This window comes from Dipteris shenzhenensis, chromosome 10 (genome assembly GCF_047967505.1).
Source record: "Dipteris shenzhenensis isolate YYH24624 ecotype China chromosome 10, Dip_SZ_1.0, whole genome shotgun sequence".
Taxonomy (NCBI): Eukaryota; Viridiplantae; Streptophyta; class Polypodiopsida; order Gleicheniales; family Dipteridaceae; genus Dipteris; species Dipteris shenzhenensis.
The window spans coordinates 52,652,939-52,676,672 of NC_141605.1; the positions used below are offsets into that span (position 1 = coordinate 52,652,939).

Below are 23,734 nucleotides of genomic sequence, written 5' to 3' on the forward strand. Positions count from 1 at the left end.
CAGGTGCAAAGGTCAACTTTGTTTCTCTAGAGATGGCAACGAGATTGGGCATTCGAGCGGACAAGATGGGAGCGAGCTGTGAAGCCGATATGGCTAACCCAGAGTTCGCCACTCCTGTCACCTATCATAGGAAAGTTGTGCTTGCATATTCAGTCTTTCATGGACAGCAAATACTTTTATATTATGCCCCTTGCAGGTTGTGACGTTTTGTTGGGTATGCCATGGATGCATCGTTGGGATGCGGTGACGGACCAAGGTTCTCCTTTTCGACTCCTTGGTTCAACTTGCGGGCATGTATGGCAGCCCTTGCTAGGGGCTAGACCTATCTGATATAGAGTGGACTCGAGTGGAGAGATTACAGGTTCTCTTGTTATCACGGATGATTTGCAGTAAGCCATTTGTTCCCCATCAGTCATTTAGGCTGAGATCGGGGCATCTCCATTGTAGTTAGATGCAGCATTCCAGACTATCACTTATCTATACTGCGTGCGAGATTATGGCTCCTGTACTGCAGGGCGTCGGAAACTACCATGGTTGGCGCTAGCCTCTTCCATGGCACTAGCAGCTTAGGGTGATCAGAGATGCTGGTACGCACACACATGCATATGGTTTGGGAGACTGGGCTTCTGTATAGACAGGATGCCACCCTTCCAGTACAACATTGATGCTCCGTTTGTCCCATTTCGTGGTAACGAGCTCAACCCGATCATTCGAGAGGATCTTTTACAGCTACACACATTTAGGACCTGGTTGGCACAGACAGAGCTTCATGTGAAGCTCAGTTTCTATTAGGACCACTGCTTACACATCTCCGAGGAGGGTTTCATTATCCCGCCTAGCATGGTTGCCCTCGTTCAACGTACGGAACGTTCCGTGCATTTGGTTCTGTTCCGTATGGTACCGTACAATCCGTACGTTTTTTTCTTTTCATTTTTTCTTTTTTTTTTTTTCGTTCGTTTGTTTTGGATGACTGGTTTTGTTATTGGTGGTGGTTCTGCCAAACTGATTTTGGGCCTCCCAAATGGCAAGGTTCCATATAAACCCCCTCTCTCCTCACTATGATCTCATAGTAAGCATCTACCTCCGACTCTGAGTCTCAACTCTCCCTTCTCCATCTCCAACAAGTGATGAGGCTCAAGCTGCATCAAGCATCTTCATCTCTCTCCCTCTTTATCTCCATCAAGCACCTATATTACATGTTTGTACAAGTTTTAAAGCTTGTACAACTACCTACTCCAAAACTCTAAAATCTTTGTCTTTCTTTTGGGGTATCGAACGTACCATCGGACGTAAGCCTAAGATTTTTTAGTTCGTTTAGTACTGCACTAATATGGAACGGTATGCATCGAACGTGTCGAACGTACCATCGGACGTAAGCCTAAGATTTTTTAGTTCGCTTAGTACTGGACTAATATGGAACGGTATGCATCGAACGTGATTGTATGTGTCAACCATGCCGCCTAGGTACACTCAGATCCACCTACCACACTCACTCAGGATTTCCATTGGACAGTTCCATGTGTCATCACACCGACTTAGTATCGAGAGTGGACGAGCAGAGGGGATCCCCAGAGAGAGTTGTATCTGCACATTATGTGAGTGGCATGAGGTCGAGTTAGAGGACCACTTCACCTTCTGCAGCCTAGTCTACTACGAGATCCGTGGATGATACCACTGTCTTTTCAGAGATGGATTCGAGGACCTTCCGAAACTCCTCTCATACCCAAATCAGAGGTGCCTCCCGCTTTCATTCACTCTCCGGATTGCTAGTTTTTAGCATCTCTGAAGTTCTAAGTGTGGATTGCTTTCATTCACCCAGCATACACGCTGTTGCATGTGATTGCTTCATGTTCCTTTGGTATATGTGTGCCTTGCATGGTAAAGAGAATTTCTAGCTGGCATTGTGACTTTTTTGCATGCTGTTTGAGTGACACCATTTTGTGAAACAAACTATTTTGTGTTGCTTAGATTAGCCAGAAAGTTAGATACTAGGAGGATTTGAATTAGTTAACATGCAACAGCATCTCCATTTTGCCTGAAAAAGTTTCACCAGTGACCATACAGCAAGTTGTTAATGAATATTAAGGCTGATCTGCTCCTCTTCCTTGTTTGTTTGTCAAAGCAAGTCTGCTAAGAGTATAAGTCAAGATAAGCTTTTCTCTTTATAGATGGCAACCACGAACTAAGTACCCTTTCCATCTACAGGGATGGATCTTAGGTGAGTCCTGGCTCAATCCTGGCGAACTGCGTTTATGCTAAAAAAATTGGGCCAAATTGCAAAGGTTTATCACATAGCCATTTGTGGGGTTGTTATTACTATGTTGTCAGGAGCTGTACAGTATGCTCTGGCCACATTTTTTGGTAAGAGGGCCATGTTCTCTATCTTTTTCCCCTTTTTTCTTCTATTTCTAGTGTCAAATGCATACCTTTTTGGATTCTTTTACTCTCTACTGATTTTGTTTGGTGGCATATTGCTTGAGTTCTATTGCTCTATGCCTGTGTCAGAGTTTCTCGAAAGATCAGGCTCCTTACTGAATATGCGAAAAATCTCGGGCCTAACACTTTCCAAATTTGTAATGCAGAAACCTGTTTGACAAAGTGGGAACTGCTGATTAACAATAGCATTGTTTGTGATCTTTTTGGTCCCAATACCTGTTAATCTTAGATTTTCCAGAGACCAGTTTTGCAGGAAGGAGCAAAGAAAGGACAATCCAGTCCATTTCAAATTGTTTTTGCAACCGTTCTCGTCTTATCAAAACATCTCACTTCGGAAGCCCCAGGCCTGCAGTTTGTATAATATCAAACTGGTAATGTGTCTATGAGCATATGGGTGGGACCTCGTACTGCAGTACATAACTTCGTAATTGTGCAGATGGGAGTGTATATTGAATGTATGTCGAATCAGTGCATCTAAGAAAAGAGTATCCAAGATTTTACCACAAAGGATCCATGGCAAGTAAATAACCCTGTGGCAAAGTATGTCTGTGCAGAGTATGTATGTATATGCATGGACAATGTGTCCAACAATATCGTGTAAGGAAGCAGAAGGGACAAATTGTGGTAAAGTTACACTAATCATGAGTAGGAAGACACTCGTGAGTCTTGTACTGTGCTATATGTAATTAGAAACTTTGTTACCTCAAAGCCCCTCAAAGCTCACTTTAGATGCCTCTCCCTTTGCCCACTCCTTTTCCGCTTGTGTGAATTTTCGGCATGGCCACATTTTTTTGTCTTAAGTGTATTAATAGCAATAACTATACATTTATGTGTATAATTCCTATTACAAAGATGTAATTGAATTTCATTGTGTCATTTGTAGTGGAAGCACTAATTTGGACTGAAATGGCATACTTACTTCCCTTGGTTTGTGATTGCACCACTTTTCGCTAAGTTGACATCATTGAAAATTCATGAGTAGCATTGGTGGGTCCTTTGTTATCGATTGTGTGTAGTTGTTTGATATGATGTATGTCAAACTTGATGCATTAGTTCTATATATCACAATCTAATAATGATTGTGAGCTCGAATCACTTGCATCTCATCTTTAATTTTGTAGATAGAATTTCAAGAATGGGGTCCTACGAAGCTGACTCTGCACGGTGCAAGTTGCAAGGTGGTAGGAGAAGGATGTACTTTTATATCCAAAGGTTTGTAGAACGAGAGGGGTAAAAATTTGAAAGTGCATAGGGTAGCCAAATTTTCAGCCATTGTGATTTCCAGGCAATAGACGTTAGCGAAATTGGATGTACTGATTGCCCTCAAGCAAGTGCAATGTGGTCCAAAATGCTTCAAAACACAATAGGCCAAAGGGCATGCTATCAGGTTTGATGCTGTATATTATGGAATGTAATGACCTTTGACAGGATCATGAGTCATATTGCAAGGAGCTTCACGAAAAAAGAATAAATATAGATTTAGAAATAGTATTAAAATATATTAGCACATGCACGAATTGCACATTCTTAAATTCTCCCATTTTAGGGTGAATCTAAATACCAACATCACTAACTATCAATGCTTTAAGACCACCATGGAGTAGTCCCACTAGTTTGGATTCCATTTTTCAATTGGTTTTGATTTCAGCAAGATATGAGCGTGTCTCAAATGGGTATGCATAAGTTTAGCACAACATTGAAGGATCCTTAAACCACATCTATTATTCTCAATTAGGTTTATCCTTTGGTTGAGGAGAAGCTTATGTAGTGTAATTTTGAATGATTACTTGGTCGTATGTGTATGCAAAATAAAATTATGATGTTTGTGAATAAACTGTTATATCCTATACTCTTTAGGATGCATGCTTCACATGCAACATAGCACTTGTAAAGCTTTAATTGTCTCATTCCAACTCTTTACTTCATATTTTCTTGGTCTTAACGTTAAATTTTGAAAAGTGTACTATAAAATTAAGACCACGTTAAATTTTGGAATGTGTACTATAAAATTAAGACCAAGTTTTTCAAATTCCATTGAGCAATGCATAAGTTATGGGCTAGGCAAGAAACCTATATACAAAAATGCCTTGAACCTCACTAAAAATGTCTACATCCAAGAAAACATTGACTCCTTCACCTTATGCTTGCTAGGCACAATGAGTACCAAGATCAGATTCTCCTTCTTTATGGTGAGCCATGGAGAGTAATATTGGGGATTGTGACTACTTCTAGTCACATGGACCATGATGTTGATTGATGCCCAAAGGGATTATCATCATCCATAGCCAATACAAGACACAGAAGCCGAGACTCGAGCCCAAATTTTGGCCACTTATTTCTCTCTCTTTTCTACATGTCTCTAAGCCTTTTCATCTAGACTAGTGATTTTACATCTGTGGGGTAGGTGCAAGAATGCCAATCCATAAGTCTAATGAAACTGGTGCAACATGTGTGTTAGGATGGGCATGTATCATGGTAAATTTTTCAAAATCTTATCTTCTTGTGTGCCTTGTCTATATCAAGATGCACCACATTATAAAAAAGTTGTAGAGTTCTTGTATGTTCCTATATAAAGGATGCAATTATTGGGATATGCATGAATTGACGTGTATTCCTAAAAATGCAAGCATTTTCTTTGGAGTTGAGTTAGCAATTATATTTCCTTTTGGAAGTACTATTTGAAGTAACTTGAGACATTGATTCATTCAATGAACTTGAAGCACTAAATTGGAAGTACATGCAATGAAACTATTCATTTGAGTAACTCAAAACTCTTATTAAAAGAGGGATGAAATGCTAGTGTCTGACCATCCATAAGTTTCTTGTAGATTTAAGGTTAGAAGAATGGCTACAAGAGAACATTTGTTTGAGCTTTCATATTACATGGTGCTTGCTTCATACTGTAAGCTATCCTCCTTGGGACTCAAGTTATGGTCATTATTTCATCCTCATTTAGTGCATTCTTCAATGCTTCTATAATGTTGCTCTTTTGGCTCTCAATCTTACCTTAGAGCGTTTCAATATCCTTGGGTCAAAATTGACTCACGAGAATGATTATACAGTGCTCTCAAACTTCTCGAAACTATGTCATCTCCCTACATGAAAAGAATTTAGTGAAATGACACGAAGAAGTCATGTAAAATCATGACATATTATTATATGAAAACAATTTATTGAATCACTTAGCAAATATAGCCAAAACGGAATTTGTACCCTCAGCATTCAACTCAACCTCAGGTAAAGGCTAGAAGGGACCATATCTCTTTACAGTGTGTGTCATTGATATGGTGCGTAGTCTTCTCATCTATCCTTTGTATTTTGCACACAATCAGATAAGATGTTTTGATAAAGATTCCCTCTACTAGTCTCTTCTTTAGATGCTGATGCACTTGAAGACATGGTAAAAAGAACATGAGCCTGTTACAGTATGTCACAAAATTCTAGCTCAATGAAAGTAAGGTGGATCCAAATAGAAGTTCTCAAGAAATTTACCAAAGTTGATATTTTCATTGTATACGCATCAATAAAAGAATTAAAAATACGCTTTGATACTTGGTCTTTGGAATCTTACTTTGATGATCAAACCAATGTGAAATCACCTCATGAAATTGATGTCAAATTACTCATAGATCTTGATGCAAATCGTATATCATTATGCTCTCCCAAGAAATTGCCTTTTCTTTTTTAGCATATGTAAATCTGGTTGGTGGTCTTCTTTCCCTAGTAGACCATTTTTGTTGCTGCTCTTCTTGGGGTGTCTCTAGCAATTCTTACTCTTCTTCATCAATATTTTTTGTAGGTGATTGAGTAATCGGTGTGTCTATCTCCTATGTATTTGAGGTTTCCATTCTGATTCCTCATCAAAGATTACATCTTTGGAGATTATGACCTTGGGTTGATGGGATCATACAATTTGTATACTTTGCTTTCTTCACTTTAGCCAATCATGATGCATTTACGTGACTTCACATCCAACTTTTTGCGATGATCGTCATGTATGTGGGCATATGTTATGCAACCAAATATGCGGGGATGTTGAATGCATGGCTTATATCCAGTAAATGCTTCATAAGGTGTCATACCGTAAATCAATTTGGTTGGAAGTTAATTAACCAAGTAGTTTGTAGTGGCAATTGCTTTTGCCCAATACTGATTCGGAAGATGCTTCTCACTGAGCATTGCGCACTATCTGTTAAAGTACCATTGTTCCTTTAAGCTTTTGCATTTTTTTGAGGTGTATCTGCACGAGTAAATTGTCTTCGAATGCCATTGCTTATGCAAAAATTCATGAATGCTGAAGATATTTATTCACCTTCTCTTTGATATTTCTGCATGTTTGGTTCTCGACTATGGCTTTGAATTCTTGAAATCTAAAATAGACTTCAGATTACTCTTTCAGAAAGTAGACCTAGCAATATCTGCTGTAGTCGTCGATGGAAGTCAAGTAGTAAAATGAACCATTGATGGTGCCAGTTTGTGCATAACCGCATACATATGTATGTATTAAGTCAAGAATACCTCATGATTGAGAGGTGCTTCTACCAAAGTTCGTTTGCTTTTATTTATCGAAGAAACATGCTTTGCAAACTTTTGCAAGAACTGTAGCTTTGGAATTCCAATTGCTATATTCTGATTTCTTAGCTGCATCAAGCTTTTGAAATTGACATGTGCATATCTCTTGTGCCATACTATGGAAAGTGGCATTGGTTGCTGCTGAGCTGACATGGATGTAAGTCTGCAATTGAAGCTAGCATTCCAAACAAGCTTCCTTCCTTGACTGCTTTTCCTACTAGCTGATATCCTTTGGATTTGTCTCTGATTGTGTATTAACTTCTCACCAAAATATGACCCGATGATCTATGCTACACTTGTGAATACGTATGCTACAACCGTCACATGACTATAGGTGACCAACACCCTCGAACCTTGGAAATAATGAGAGAAAAGTGACAACATTTGGTGCCATTGTCAGGGAGAGGAGAGGAATGAAGATGGGGAGAGCGGGCACAGCTAGAGAGCACATCACAAATCAATAACTCTTTGAAAATGATGAATATATACAAACTCCTTTAGGGTTAGGGTTTCTAAGCCTTTCCTTTATAGGACCTATGTGTTAGTGCTATGCACGATATCGAGCACATGATGTTGAGATGGTTCCTCAACACCTTCCCTCAAGATCAACATCATGAAGTAGGCCTTCCCTCAAGATGATGATTGTGGGGAATTAAAGAAGGACTGAACATTACATTCCATCACACCCCTTTAATGGGAATGTCCTTCCTTTGCGACAAACCAAGGGCTTCAGTGGTGTTTCTTAGAAAACTCTTTGCCAAGTGGTTTGGTAAAGATGTCTACAACATTCTCTTTGATGTGACAATTTTGCAGTATGATGTCATCATCTAGCACACTTTCTTTGATGAAGTGCTCTTTGGTGATATACTAGATTCTTGGCTAATGCTTGAACTGATTGATTATCACAATATATTGTTATTGGCTTTGATTCATCAAAGTAACTATTTCTGACAATAGTCTTTTGAGCCATATAGCCTCACATGCAGCTATTGTGAGTGCCCTATATTCTTCTTTTGTTGAAGACAAAGAAAGACTTGGCTGTCTGTTTAACAACCATGATATAACACCTTTACCAAGGAAAAATACATATCCTTGAGTAGATCTCCTAGTCTCATGATCTCTTGCATAGTTAATGTCATAGTATCCATGCAACTATGGATGACTTCCTCTGTATTCTATTCCAAATTGTCTTATACCTATGATGTATCTCAAGGCTCTTAGCCAAGAAGATGTTGTTAGCTCTTAGCCATTTCTAGCAGTACTTTCTCATGTGGTTATACTTTCCACAATAGAAACATCTAACACAAGTCGGAGAGCTAGACTTGCTCTTGGAATTCTCCCTTGAACATGACCTGTTTCTACCAATTGATCTACCTCTGGAGTGCATATCAAGGTTGTATTTTAGCCCATCAAGGCGTTTCAACCCATCATGCTGTAACATAACACTATCATGGTCATACATCCAGCATATACGAGTATAGAACTCATATGCATGGCAGTCTACACCTTGTACACGATCCTATATCTATAAGTAGACTGACTTCGAGAGTGATGACTGAATGATAGAGCATGCTTGCTCATCCATGTCATCCCAATCACTCTATTTAATGCTATTAGGCTTCACACCTTTGCATTGAATGGGCTTATGTTGCCTCTTCTGCACTAACACATCATAAATCTGCTCTTTCCAATTCTGAAAGTTCGATCCATCCAACCTTTCAATATCAAAGAGGGCACTCACTACCAGCTGTAGATGCCATATCTGTGGCATAATAGCTCACAACCAAAGAGCATTACAGTATAATAGGCAACCCAAATGACCAAAAGATATAGTGCTGTCCAGACCAATCAGGTCTCCAAATAAACTGGCTGATCCAAGGCTCAAAAGCACTCAGCCATAAAGAGGCATAAACAAGAATATATGCAGCCGAGTAACCTGCCAATGCCTAGCAATCCAAGTAAGGAATGCACTAAACCAAATGAGCAATGCCTGCTCAACCAATGGCAGTAGGAGCCCAGCTCAACAATCCATAAACATCAGTGCGGCATCCATCAATGCAAATCCATAATGCATTGAAATCCATAGTCAAGGAAATCCCAATCACGAGACTGACTTGCATAGAATACCAAAACTAGATAGTGAACGAAATGATCATTCAATCAGAATGACTGTTGCCAAGTGACATCATGAGAAATACTTTGGGCATACATCAAGTATCTTGCAAGTCAATGAGCACAAACCAGCTCAAACATGTATCCACTGTGATGCATAAAAGCATACCAAATGCCTGTCATAAATGCGATAGAGTGTCCCCTGCAAAGGTCTCAATGCATACACCAAAATGTGTGCAAGCAATCCACTATCCAAGTGTCCAATGACAAAACTGTCAGCTCAAGCAGGCATGTGCATCAACCATATGCATCAAAATGGCATTTACTGCATCACCAATGCATCACCTCAAGTTTGCAACCCTTTGGCATCAAAATCAAGCATTCACCACTTCCCAAATGTGCCAAAGTGACTTGCCAAAATGCCAATAATGCCCTTGGATTGAAGTGGGATCCCAAACACTTTTTGTAATTTACTGTGAGTTCCCAATTCACGGTTGTGCAAGAGAAATTTGTACAACAATACTTCGCATGCACTTTGGGCAAGATAACGCGCTGTCCCTATTTTTGAATAGTGATAACTTTTCACCAAAAGATTGGATGCCAAAGCTGTAAACAGCAAAGTTGTAGCTTTAGAAAGATCTACATCTTGTCAGTTGACCTCAAGAGCCAAATCCTTGTGGATTCTCAGAAATTCTCACCTGAAAACAACTTCTTGAACATTGGTCACAAATAGACAGTAGACTGCAACTTTTTGTGGTGTTGTAGAGGCTGTATCTCATGCAGCATATGCCAGATCAACTTGCTTCCAAAGCAAAGTTGTAGTCTATTTTGGGAACTAGGACTTTCCAGTTCGGCACAAAGTGCGATTCCACAGTGCGATTCCACACCAAGAAAGAGATATTCAGTCCTAAAAATGATCGTTTTGTCATAAAAACAGCAACAACAGCTTCCTTGTATGCTTATTGCCCTTTATAGCACTCATCTGCTATGGCAAAACAACCCCAAAAAATAGCCTCGACAAATGCCTAATGTAATGCCCAATCACTGACAATACATCCATCACAGCTGCTCAATGAATTGACATAAACACCACCATACATGTAGGTGTAAAACCATCAAAATGTCCACCGAATTAGTGTCAAAATGACCTCAAAGCATGTGTCCACAGTCAAGCATGTGATCCCAAAAGCATTTGCAATGGCCTCTTATAAGAGAACTCCTAACCTAAGTCTCTGTCAGCCTACTGTCACTCGGGGAGACCTATACCCAAAACCAACTGAAAGAAATTGATGCTATCTAATGCCTAGCATGGACAAGATGCAGCCAAATTATGTCCACCAATAGGACCCAAATGCATGAGAAAACACGAGCTAAGAAAGCTCAACTACAATCGAAAGAAGATGCATAGTGCACAAGCACATATCCCACACAATGTCCACAAGGCATACCTCTGCAAAATGTCCCACAAAGAAACCAAAATCAGCCAATGCTAAGCTCCAAGACCTCAAATGCAACACCGGCTATCTCCCAGGCATACAACTGCATTAAACATGCAATCCATAGGCTCCCCAACAACTACCAGATGAGCTAGAGAACATGCAATCCAACAACTCCCAACAACTCCCTGAACGTATATCATGTATGTGTGATGTTAGGGCTTGTGTGTTGAGTGATTGTATTGTCATTTATTGAATTTGCATGCTCGAGAAGTTTATTTGTTTTGTATTCCATGTTCTTTCATCTCGCAATCATTGGAGTTCTTTGAGGACATTGGTGTCCACTTTTATGTGTTTGGTTTCTAGTGGATTAATGAGAAAAAAGTTTTTCAGGATTGCGTATATGTGATAGTGCAGTGTATGCTAGACCATGTGATTTGATAAAAGAAGGGTCAAATGCTAGGGAATCCATGGATAACCCTTGCAAGCGATGGATTGTTCTAGCACCTGCTACTATGTAGGTTGAATGGGAAATTGTGTGCGGGAAATCCTATTTAAGTAGTTCTTTCCAACTTGGAATTCCCTTGTAACAGGGAATCTTGGTGTCCATAAAGCAAGCACACATTTTAGTCCCATATGGCTTTCACTAAGCCAAAAATTATTCCTAGCAATCCGTATGGGATCACACAAGTCTTGCAATTGCATCAAATGTTTTCTTGACCAGTTATTTACTCAAATGTAGAGATAGAGACATAAACCCATAGCTAGCATCCTTGAAGGCCTACACAAGTAGGAGAGCTTACCTTTCTCAACAAATGCATCAGAGTATCAAGCTAGTCCTTCACTAATGAACCCACTGACACACAAAAGAATAGGCATAGTGAGCTCTACAATAGTAGTACACCGCATGTATGGGTTTCATACAGTGATCGTACATTGCCTGTATGGATTCTATACACTGACCGTAGAATTTACATGTGGATTTTGTCCATTGTACAATTTACGTGTGGATTTTGTACATTGAGCATACGCTTGATGTCATCTGCCCATAGTCCTTCCATAAGGCAATCATGCAACCAACAATGCCGTATCTGCTCGTACACACAGCTTGTGAGCCCTCCGTATGATGGCGTAGGCGATCCGCATATTCTAACCCATGCATGAGCTCTTTTGATCCTTGTATCCACCTCTCTGCAAACCCAGCCTAGGTGCTTCCCGTGTTTTGACTAAGATTAAGTTCAAGCTAGCCCAATTCAGAAATTAAAGAATTAAACTCTTCCAAAACTCATCTTAAACTACTCCAAAAATCATAATAGAGAACGATCGGGTTGGCTTAGGCAACCACTAACCTACATTGTGTCAAGCATGTGTATGATGTGCTTGAATCATGTGTATGATGTGCTTGTACCAATACTTGTGTCATGTCCACTTTTTGTACATTATGTCCTTCTTATTTGGAGAAACTCTCGTGTTCTCATGCCATAACATTGTCCCTCTATCAATGACTTCCACACTTAGGCTATCTCTCCTTTTATTGCATTCTATGGAAGCCCATAGACTTCTCGGGTTGGGATGATCGTGTATTGCTTTCGCTCTATGTCCAATCACTGAAGCCATATTAGTGCTTCTGATTGAAAACATCTTTAACATTGTGCACCCAAGCCATTTCTCCTTTCTTGACGAGGATAGCAACATAGCTAATGTCGCCCTCTTTGCATCTAGTTGATCTAAGCATGCACCCCTTTCACTTCTTGTAGGCCATTTCTTAGGTTAGAGAGCATCGTCTCTTGGGCTGCATCTCCCGAGGACTTGGTAGGGTTGTCACTCTATGAAGTTTAGGATGCAAGCTAAAGCTTGTGAAGACCCAACTTGAATGGCTTGATGTTGCTGCCTCAAATACTCCCACCAATTGTGAGACGACAGCTCGTGTTCTTTGCTTTGGCGACAATGATCGAATGTGTGCATCTGCAAATGGCTTCCTACTCTTGCCTTGCAAGGAGTCTTCTTTATTCTCAATGTTTCTCCCTCCGCAAATGTTGTAAAAGTGTCTTCTCTTGCTATTTCTATACCATTCCATTTCTGTCCTTGCCCCATATTATGTTCCTTGTGCCTTGCCTTGACCAAGCTTTTCATCTTTTCTATCTCGTAGCCTTCTCTTTTGCAAGCCATGAAGAGCTAGATCTTGCTATTGAAGCCATGGCAACAATAAGTGACTATCATAATAGACCTACTAGAAGAGAGACCAGCTAGCTTGTGAGGCGTGCAAAGAATAGAAGACAACTTACCCAAGTGAAGAAGATACTACCAAACCACCAAGTAAGACAACTTACCCAAGTAAAGAAGATAATGCCAAACCACTAAAAGAATGGGGTCACATCGAAGCTAACTCTGCATGGTGCAAGTTGCAAGGTGGTAGGAGGAGGATGTACTTTTATATTCAAAGATTTGCAGAGCGAAAGGTGTAAAAATTTGAAAGTGCACAGGGTAGCAAAATTTTCAGCCATTGTGATTTCCAAGCGATAGATGTTAGCGAAATTGGATGAACTGATTGCCCTCAAGCAAGTGCAATGTGGCCCAAAATGCTTCAAAACACAATAGGCCAAAGGGCATGCTATGATGTTTGGTGCTGTATATTATGAAATGTAATGACCTTTTATAGGCTCATGAGTCATATAGCAATGAGCTTCACGAAAAAAGAATAAATATAGATTTAGAAATAGTATTAAAATATATTAGCACATGCACAAATTGCACATTCTTAAATTTTCCCATTTTAGGGTGAATCTAAATACCAACATCACCAACTATCAATGCTTTAAGACCACCATGGAGTAGTCCCACTAGTTTGGATTCCATTTTTTCAATTGGTTTTGATTTTAGCAAGATATGGAGTGTGCCTCAAATGGGTGTGCATAAGTTTAGCACAACATTGGAGGACCCTTAAAGCACATCTTTTATTCTCAATTAGGTTTATCCTTTGGTTGAGGAGAAGCTCATGTAGTGTAATTTTGAATGATGACTTGGTCGTATGTATATGCAAAATAAAATTATGATGCTTTTGAATAAACTGTTATATCCTATACTCTTTAGGATGCATGCTTCACATGTTGAGAGTTGATGCTCAACATCATGTGATCATGTGTGCAAAGCACCATCACGTGATCATATGTGCATAGCACTAACCTTATAGAGTGCTATAAAGGAAAGGGTTAGATCCCCTAACCCTAACTATAAAAGGGTTTGTAAATATTCTATTTTTTCAACTAAATCTAGTGTACAGTTAATCATTTGTGGTGTGCTCTCTAGCTGTGTCCTCTCTCCTCATCTCCACTCTTCTCCTCTCCCCTCTTCATATTTTGTCATGGTATAAGAGCTCCCTTGCCTTCCGTTGCAGCACTGCGATTCTTGAGAGAGTGAGAGAGATTGAAAGATTGAGAGAGTTCTCGAGTGTTCTCTGTGAGAGTCCACTTCTAGTGATAGATCTTCATCCATCCTTTGATAGAAAATTTCCATTCATTCCAAGAGAAAGTTCCGTTCATGTGAGAGAGAGAGAGAGAGACTTCCGTTCATTGAGAGTCCATCCTTTCAAAGATCTCAATTGCAAGTGAGAGAAGTTCATTTCATTGAGAGATTCATTGTTTGTAAGAGAGTTTTAAGAGTGAGGTGTTCTTCTCCATTGAGAAGGAGAGAGAGACCTTTTTCAAGCCTCTACAGCAAGCGGGTTCAACGAATGGCTCAACAAGCCTACTACAACAAACTACTCCAATAGCCTCTAGACTAGAAGAGCATCTCCCTAATCTATCTACGAGTGACCAAGAGCTCCAAGTATGAAGCTGCTGCTCCAAAAGCCCCATCCATGTGCAAATGCCATCACCCTTGCCTACAACTCCTACAAGTGACACCCAGCAGCACCGACTCGCTCACGTAGTATAGGGACTACTCCTGCTACTTTGACTCCACCCACGGGCAGCAACTCTACAAACTCGCTGACAACTCCTATGACAAAGCATTCGCCCTCTGTGCAATGAACCGTAGATAGCCCAGGCTCTCCAGCAGCTTCTACAATCAAGTGGCTGCCTCCTAAAATGTTAATGACCTATGCAGCAACGATTTGAGCAACAAGCTCCTGCGCAGCCTTGGCGCTCTAGCATCCACGGGTTGCTCCCTTTTCAGACCATCGAAGTCATCTGCAAAGCCTTGATCACAATGCTAGTCACCAGCTCAGTGGTTTAATTCTCGGCTGAATAGCCAACCCAAGCATCAGCCACCACTTCATCCAAGGTATCTTCATACGACTCTCCTCCACGGGCTTTGATGCCTTCTCCAATAGTGCCGTCAACGTCCGACTGCAACTAAATAGCCTCCCATCAATGGACTCCTGCTATAGCCAGCTTCAGCCGCTTCAAAGCATGCACTCAGTGCTAGCTCCTCCAAGAGGGCCAATGGGCCTACCTAAGTCGCATCTTTGACTCCAAGGCTTCGACGCCCAATGACCAGCCGTCCTTCAATGGGTCTTCCAGTGACCTCCTAGACGGGTCTTCCCAACGTAGCGCTCTAGTGCCACACAGCCAATGCCTATGCACGGGCCTCCTCCCAATGAAGGAGATAGAATCTTCTTAGATTCTGTCAGAATCAACATGATTCCGATTGCCCATGAAGCAACACGTGGCAGCTTCCTCATCCTCACCACAACCTCACCTCAAAAGGGTTGGATAATGTTGGTCAAGCCAACCCAGGTAAGGTTTAACCACGGTTCCCTAATCAAGGTGTGATTAAGAGACTGCCACGTGGTAGCTTATCCACTGCCACATCAGCCTTATCTGACACATCAACAGACACGTCCTCGGTGCCACATCACCCTTGCTAGCTTGACACATTATTTGCCATGTCATCAGTGACATGTCATCAACCACATCATCAGTGACACATCATCTACCACATCATCAGTGACACATCATCAACCACATCATTAATGACACATCACCTACCACATCATCAAGGACACATCATCAGTGCCATGTCACCTTGCTGACATCATCATCTATGCCACCTCAGCTGTCCAATCAGCACTGACCTCTGCAGGCACACATAGTGCTCTACAATCACTTCATGTGACCACCCTTGCCACCTCAACACAGGGCTTCACTGGCACACCTCTTGCTAGGCACAGTGACACATCATCATTGCATGTGACTCATAGTGACACATCATCATTGAGCACATTTGCACTCCTTTTGCCCCTCCACCTAGATCAAGTCGTATCTCTTGATCTAGGAAGAATTTGAGGGCGCTCTAAAAAGAAAAGTCGCTCGTTTTTTTTGCTCTACGTGCTCGTCACATTATGCGCACATTTTGGCGCAAGTTACACACATTTTAGCCTCGCCGACAAAACCACTTCCTTCATGTACATTTGCCTCTACATCGATGCATTTGACCCAGCATTAAAAAAGAACAAAAGAAAAGGAATTATTTACTGTTCTTTCATCGATCGATGGTTGGTATAGATCTAGATTAGAGTAGACTAGATCGCCATAGAGGGGGATGCTTTGAATTTCCCCAAGTTGCCAATCTAAGCCATGCTTGAAATTCTTGACTAGTACCTACTCGGAGTCAGTCCATATGCTTACATATGGTTTCACATCATTACATTACCTGAAACCTTACGTTCATCAGTTCAATGAGTAGACTTCAGAGTTCAAAGGCATTGCTGATTGTTTTAGTGGTCAGATAGCATTTGATTTCACACACACATGCCACCATTGTAAAGCCTATTCGGCTATCTCACGGCATCGTGCACATCATTTCAGCCTTGTAAAGCCTCTTGGCTGTTCTCGGCATCATTGCCATAAGCCTTGTAATATAGATTAGATTTTATAAATTGTAGTTCTATCGTCACTGGCGGTACAGAGATTTCACTTGGCATAGTCAATGTATTTGCAGTTGATTCATACAGATATTTTCATGACACTTTTGAGTACATTTCTTGCACCATGTCTACGACTAGCAACCTCAATTTGGAGGCATCTGCTAAGTTAGATAACTCCAATAACGGTACATGGAAATACCAAATGGAGACCATTCTTGTACTTTAGGACAAATGGGAGTATGTCGATGGGTCTATACCTAGACCATTGGCCGATCCAGCCACCAGTAGCTCTACTCCATCTATTGTCACAACACTAGCAACGGGATCTACAATGGGATCTACATCTACACAAACAATTTTCGCATCAGTAGCAGATCCTGCCGAGCTCAAGCAGAATGGGATAAGAAAGACAAGTATGCCTATCACTTGATCAAGTAGAATGTGCAAGATGTCATGCTAGGACATCTCAACAAAGTCAAGACATCAAAAGAAGCATGGGATATGTTTGCAGCTCTCTATGAGTCCAAGAACACATCTAGGATTCTCACCTTGAGAAACCAAATCAACTAGAGTTTTTGCAATAGCAATGAAACTGGTCATGCTTATGTACTCCGCATCAAAGACTACAACAATCAACTTGCAATAGTAGGGGAGACTATGGACCCCGCAGAAATGGTTCAAGTCATTCTGAATGGACTAGGAGAGGAATACGAGAATCTAGTCCAGAGTATTACCATTCAAACAAAAAATTTTGACACTGGAAGAACTTCAATCAGTCCTACTTACTGAAGAACTTAGGACTCAGGCCATTTAAGCACGTAAAGGTCATTCTAACAATCAGGCATTCATAGCTTCAGACAGAAGTAGAGGCAGAGGCAAAGGCAGAGGTAGATCATATAAGAAAAGTGGTCATCATTAGCAACAAAATCAAAGTCAACATCAACATCAGCATCAGTATCATCCTCAGCAACATCAGAATCCGTAAAGAGGAAATCATTCCAACCGAGAAAGATTCCAAGGACGAGGGAATGCATCCACCAATGTGTCAAACATTCAGTGCAACTACTGTCACAAGTTTGGACACTATGAAAGAGATTGCCGCAAGAAGTAGTACGACCAAGGTGATCAATCTAGCAGTAATCGAGGGAATTCCCGAGGTAGAGGAAATCATCATGGTGGACATTCTAGTCATAATCATTTTGCAAATGAACATGGAAATATGTTTCTTGCAAGTGAGGAATTGCATCAGACTGATACAGTGTACCTAGACATTGATTTCAATCCCAAAGAGGATTACAACTATCAAGTCGATCAAGTGGAATAGGATCCTTGGTACATCAACAGCAGTGCATCATCTCACATGACAAATCATCAGGAATGGTTCACAGAGATGAAACCATTAGAAGGATAGAAAAATGTCATCTACACAGTAGACAATACATCGAATCCAGTACAAGGGACATGCGTTATCCCTATGAACAATTTCATTGGTACAAAATGATTAGTGAAAGATGTGCTCTATGTTTCGAAGCTCAGCAAGAACCTGTTGTCAGTAGGTCAAATGACAGAACACAATTACAAAGTCATCTTCGACTGTGATGAATGCACTATCAGATATAAATCCAAAAGATGTCAGCTAGTAGCAAAAGGTGTCAAGGAAGGATGCTTATACAAAATGCTAGCTACAGTACTAGATAAGCATGCCATGTCAGCTCAACCGCAACAGATGCCACTATTTGCAAAATGGCACAAGAGATATGGTCACGTCAATTTCAAGTACTTGTTAGATCTCAGGAATCAGAATATGGCAATTGGGATTCCAAAGCTACAGTTTCTTGGAAAAGTTTGTGAAGCATGCTGCTTCGGCAAACAAAAGTGAACCACTTTGTCAGAAGTACCTCTCGTGCATGAGGTATTCTTGATTTGATACATACAGATGTATGGGGTTATGCCCAGACCCACAGCATCAATGGTTCACTTTACTACTTGACTTTCATCGACGACTACAACAAATATTGTTGGGTCTACTTTTTGAAAGAGAAATCTGAAGTATTTTTCAGATTTCAAGAATTCAAAGCCATGGTAGAAAACCAAATAGGCAGAAAGATCAAGGTCATGAGATCATATAGAGGAGGTGAATACATGTCTTCAGCATTCATGAATTTTTGCAGAAATCATGGCATTCGAAGACAATTCACATGTGCAAATACTCCTCAGCAGAATGCAAGAGCTGAAAGGAAGAATGGGACTTTAGCAGACAATGCTAGAGCAATGCTTAGTGAAAAGCATCTTCCAAATCAGTATTGGGTAGAAGCAATAGCTACAACAAACTACTTTCTTAATCGGCTTCCTACCGAATTGATATAGGGTATGACTCCTTATGAAGCATTCACTAGACACAAGCCACACATTGGGCATCTCCACATATTTGGTTGCATAGCATATGCCCACATACATGATGATCATCGTAGGAAATTGGATGCAAAGTCATGCAAATGCATCATGGTTGGCTACAGTGAAGAAATCAAAGCATACAAATTGTATGATCCCATCAACCGCAAGGTCATTATCTCCAGAGATGTAATCTTTGATGAGGAGTCAGAATGGAAAACCTCACCTACATAGGAGATAGAAGCATCGACTTCACAGTCATCTACAGAACAAGTTGATGAAGAAGAGCAAGAATTGCCAGCAACACCCCAAGCAGAGCCACAGCAGCTCAGATGGTCTACTAGGGAAAGCAGACCTCCAGCCAGATTAACATATGCTTAGAAAGGCAAAGCAATTCAAGTGGAAACCACCAACTATGCTCTTATGACTACCATCATGGCTACAGAAGAGCCATTGTACTTCGAAGATGCAGTGGACAAGCTAGAATGGCAAACTGCTATGAATGAAGAAATGGATGCTTTGTATAAAAATAACACTTTGGAATTATGCGACCTTCCACTAGAAAAGAAGGCCATAGCAAACAAATGGGTATACAAAGTGAAGTACAATCTAGATGGTAGTATTTAGAGATACAAACCCAGATTAGTTGCAAAAGGATTTGCACAACAATATGGTCAAGACTATGATGAGACTTATGATCCAGTAGCAAAGATGTATTCCATACAGTTCTTGATATCACTAGCGACACTCAGCAGATGGAATGTGTACCAGCTCGATGTCTAGAATGCATTTCTCAATGGTTATCTAGACGAGGAAGTCTACATGCAACAACCAATAGGTTATGTTGAACTAGGAAAGGAGAATAAGGTTTGCCATCTCAAGAAAAGTCTCTACGACTTAAAACAAGCACCCAGAAGCTGGTACAGCAAAATCGACAAGTATTTTGCTGATTTGGCATACATGAAGTCCAATGCAGATCATACTCTCTACTACAAAGTTCAAGGGGAAGACATTAATATTGCACTTTTGTATGTAGACTCCCATAGAACAGAGTTTGAAACTTACTAAAGATTCAAAAAAGCCTACAGTCAATGACAAATACTACAGGTAGCTCATCAGATCTCTTATATATCTAACAATCACACGGCCAGATATTTGTTATATAGTAAGCTCACTAGCACAGTTTATGGCAAATCCAAAATAGTCTCACTGGAATGCAACCAAAAGAGTCTTGAGATACATAAGAGGTACAAGATAGTTTGGGATAGAATACAGAGGAAGTCATCCACGGTTGCATGGATACTGTGACAGTGACTATGATAGAGATCATGAGACCAGGAGATCGACATAGGGGTATGCATTTTTCCTTGGTTAAGGTGCTATATCATGGTTGTCAAACAAACAGCCAACTGTTTCTTTGTCTTTGACTGAAGCAGAATATAGAGCACTCACTACAGGTGCATGTGAGGCTATATGGCTCAGAAGACTATTGTCAGAAATAGATAACTTTGATGAGTCAAGGCCAACAACAATATACTGTGATAATCAATTGGCTCAAGCATTAGCCAAAAATCTAGTATATCACTCCAGGACAAAGCACATTGATGTCAGAGAGCACTTCATTAGAGAAAGAGTGTTACTTGGTGACATCACATTGCAGCATTGTGATAGCAAAGAGAATGTTGCAAACATCTTTACCAAACCACTTGGTAAAGAGCTATTCAAGAAACACTGACTAGCTCTTGGTTTGATGCAAAGGAAGGACATTCCCATTAAAGGGGTGTGATGGAATGTAATGCTCAGTCCTTCTTCAATTCCCCAGAATCATCATCTTGAGGGAAGGCCTACTTCATGATGTTGATCTTGAGGGAAGGTGTTGAGAGTTTAGTCATGTGTGCATAGCACCATCACGTGATCATATGTGCAGAACTAACCTTATAGAGTGCTATAAAGGAAAGGGTTAGATCCCCTAACCCTAACCCTAACCCTAACCCTAAAAGGGTTTGTATATATTCTATTTTTTCAACTAAATCTAGTGTACAGTTAGTCATTTGTGGTGTGCTCTCTAGCTGTGCCCTTTCTCCTCATCTCCACTCTTCTCCTCTCCCCTCTTCATATTTTGTCATCACATGCAACATAGCACTTGTAAAGCTTTAACTGTCTCATTCCAACTCTTTACTACATATTTTTTTGGTCTCACGTTAAATTTTGGAATGTGCACTATAAAATTAAGGCCACGTTAAATTTTGGTCTCACGTTAAATTTTGGAATGTGTACTATAAAACTAAGACCAAGTTTTCCAAATTCCATTGAGCAATGCATAAGTTATGGGATAGGCAAGAAACCTATATACAAAAATGCCTTGAACCCCACCAAAAATGGCTACACCCAAGAAAACATTGACTCCTTCACCTTACGCTTGCTAGGCATAATGAGTACCAATATCAGATTCCCCTTCTTTATAGTCAGCCATGGAGTAATATTGGAGATTGTGACTACCACTAGCCACATGGACCATGATGTTGATTGATGCCCAAAGGGATTATCACCATCCATAGCCAATACAAGACATAGAAGCCAAGACTCAAGCCCAAATTTGGGCCACTTATTTCTATCTCTTTTCTGCATGTCTCTAAGCCTTTCCATCCATACTAGGGATCCTTAATGTCACATCTGTGGGGTAGGTGCAAGAATGCCAATCCATAAGTCTAGCTAATGATCCCTAATGAAATAGGTGCAACATGCGTGTTAGGATGGGCATGTGTCATGGTAAATTTCCCAAAAGCTTATCTTCTTGTGTGCCTTGTCTATATCAAGATGCACCACATTATAAAAAAGTTGTATTGTTCTTGTATGTTCCTATATAAAGGATGCAATCATTGGGACATGCATGAATTGACTTGTATTCCTAATGATGCAAGCATTTTATTTGGAGTTGAGTTAGCAATTATATTTCCTTTTGGAAGTACCATTTGAAGTAACTTGAGATATTGATTCATTCAATGAACTTGAAGCAATAAATTGGAAATACATGCAATGAAACTATTCATCTGAGTAACTCAAAACTCTTATTAAAAGAGGGATGAAATGCTAGTGTCTGACCATCCATAAGTTTCTTGTAGATTTAAGGTTAGAAGAATGGCTACAAGAGAAGATTTGCTTGAGCTTTCATATTACATGGTGCTTACTTCATAGTGTAAGCTATCCTCCTTGGGACTCAAGTTATGGTCATTATTTCATCCTCATTTAGTGCATCCTCCTCTTCAATGCTTCTATAATGTTGCTCTTTTAGCTCTCAATCTTACCTTAGAGCATTTCAATATCCTTGGGTCAAAATTGACTCACGAGAATGATTATACAATGCTCACAAACTTCCCAAAACTATGTCATCTCCCTACATGAAAAGAATTTAGTGAAATGACACAAAAAAGACATGTAAAATCATGACATATAATTACATGAAAACAATTTAGTGAATTAGTTAGCAAATATAGCCAAAATAGAATTTGTACCCTCAACATTCAACTCAACCTCAGGTAAAGGCTAGAAGGGACCATATCTCTTTACAGTGTGTGTCATTGATATGGTGAGTAGTCTCTTTATCTATCCTTTGCATTTTGCACACAATCACACAAGATGTTTTGACAAAGATTCCCTTTACTAGTCTCTTCTTTAGATGCTGATGCACTTGAAGACATGTAAAAAAGAACATGAGCTTGTTACAGTATGTTACAAAATTCTAGCTCAATGAAAAAAATGTGTAAGATGGATCCAAACATAAGTTCTCAAGAAATTTACCAAAGTTGATATTTTCATTGTATACGCATCAATAAAAGCATTAAAAATATGCTTTGGTACTTGGTCTCTGGAATCTTTCTTTGATGATCAAACGAATGTCAAATTGCCTCATGAAACTGATGTCAAATTACTCATAGATCTTGATGCAAATCGTATATCATTATGCTCTCCCAAAAAATTGCCTTTCCTTTCTGAGCATATGTAAATTTGGTTGGTGGTCTTCTTTCCCTAGTAGACCATTTTTGTTGATGCTCTTCTTGGGGTGTCTCTAGCAATTCTTGCTCTTCTTCATCAACATTTTTTGTAGGTGATTGAGCAATCAGTGTGTCTATCTCCTATGTATTTGAGGTTTTCCATTCTAATTCCTCATCAAAGATTACATCTTTGGAGTACCATTATTCCTTCAAGCTCTTGCATTTTTTTGAGGAGTATCTGCACAAGTAAATTGTCTTCGAATGCGATTGCTTATGCAAAAATTCATGAATGCTGAAGATATTTATTCACCTCCTCTATGTGTTCTCATGACTTTGATATTCCTACATGTCTGGTTCTCAACTATGGCTTTGAATTCTTGAAATCTAGAAAAGATTTTAGATTTCTCTTTCAAAAAGTAGACCCAACAATATCTGCTGTAGTTGTCGATGAAAGTCAAGTAGTAAAGTGAACCGTTGATGGTGCCAATCTGTGCATAACCCCATACATATGTATGTATTAAGTCAAGAATACCTCATGATCGAGAGGTGCTTCTGCCAAAGTCAAGAAGTGCATGCATGTGTAAAAGAATGTGTACCATCATGGTTGAGGTAATGAAGGCTTTCGCCTTCATTGGGGGTTGTAGGGTTTAGGAGGGGTTTAAGGGTCAGAAGGAGGTTCCAAAGTTTAGAAGAGGTTCTAGGGTTAGAAGGAGGTTCCAAGGTTTAGAAGGAGTTCCAAGGTTTATAAGGAGGTTCCAATGTTTAGAGAGAGGTTCTAGAGTTTAGAAGAGGTTCCAAGGTTTAGAGTAGAGTACATGGTGGAGAACTCATCTCCCTTGTAGATCATGGAGATTAAGGGTTGAGGAACTAAGGGTTTAGGGGGAGCATAGTAGTGGGAGAGGAAGAAGGTGTAAGAGCATGGGGGAAAG

At 40.1% G+C, this 23,734-nt stretch overlaps 1 protein-coding gene across 3 annotated transcripts in view; it reads left to right on the forward strand.

Annotated features, from left to right (window-relative positions):
- The window catches only part of LOC147897964 (protein root UVB sensitive 6-like), a 126,292-nt gene extending 123,153 nt beyond the window's left edge, over window positions 1–3,139 (forward strand). Inside the window, exons 13-14 of one of the 3 annotated variants that reach the window (XR_015541675.1) lie at window positions 2,206–2,361; window positions 2,675–3,139. Coding sequence is in view for 1 of the 3 variants with exons in the window: in XM_087380340.1 (XP_087236466.1) it covers window positions 2,206–2,259 (54 nt within the window). In the remaining 2 variants the exon portion in view is untranslated. Of the gene's footprint in view, window positions 1–2,205 lie in introns of all 3 variants that reach the window. The other 2 variants (XR_015541674.1, XM_087380340.1) reach the window with 2 other exon arrangements.
- Window positions 3,140–23,734: the final 20,595 nt, after the last annotated feature.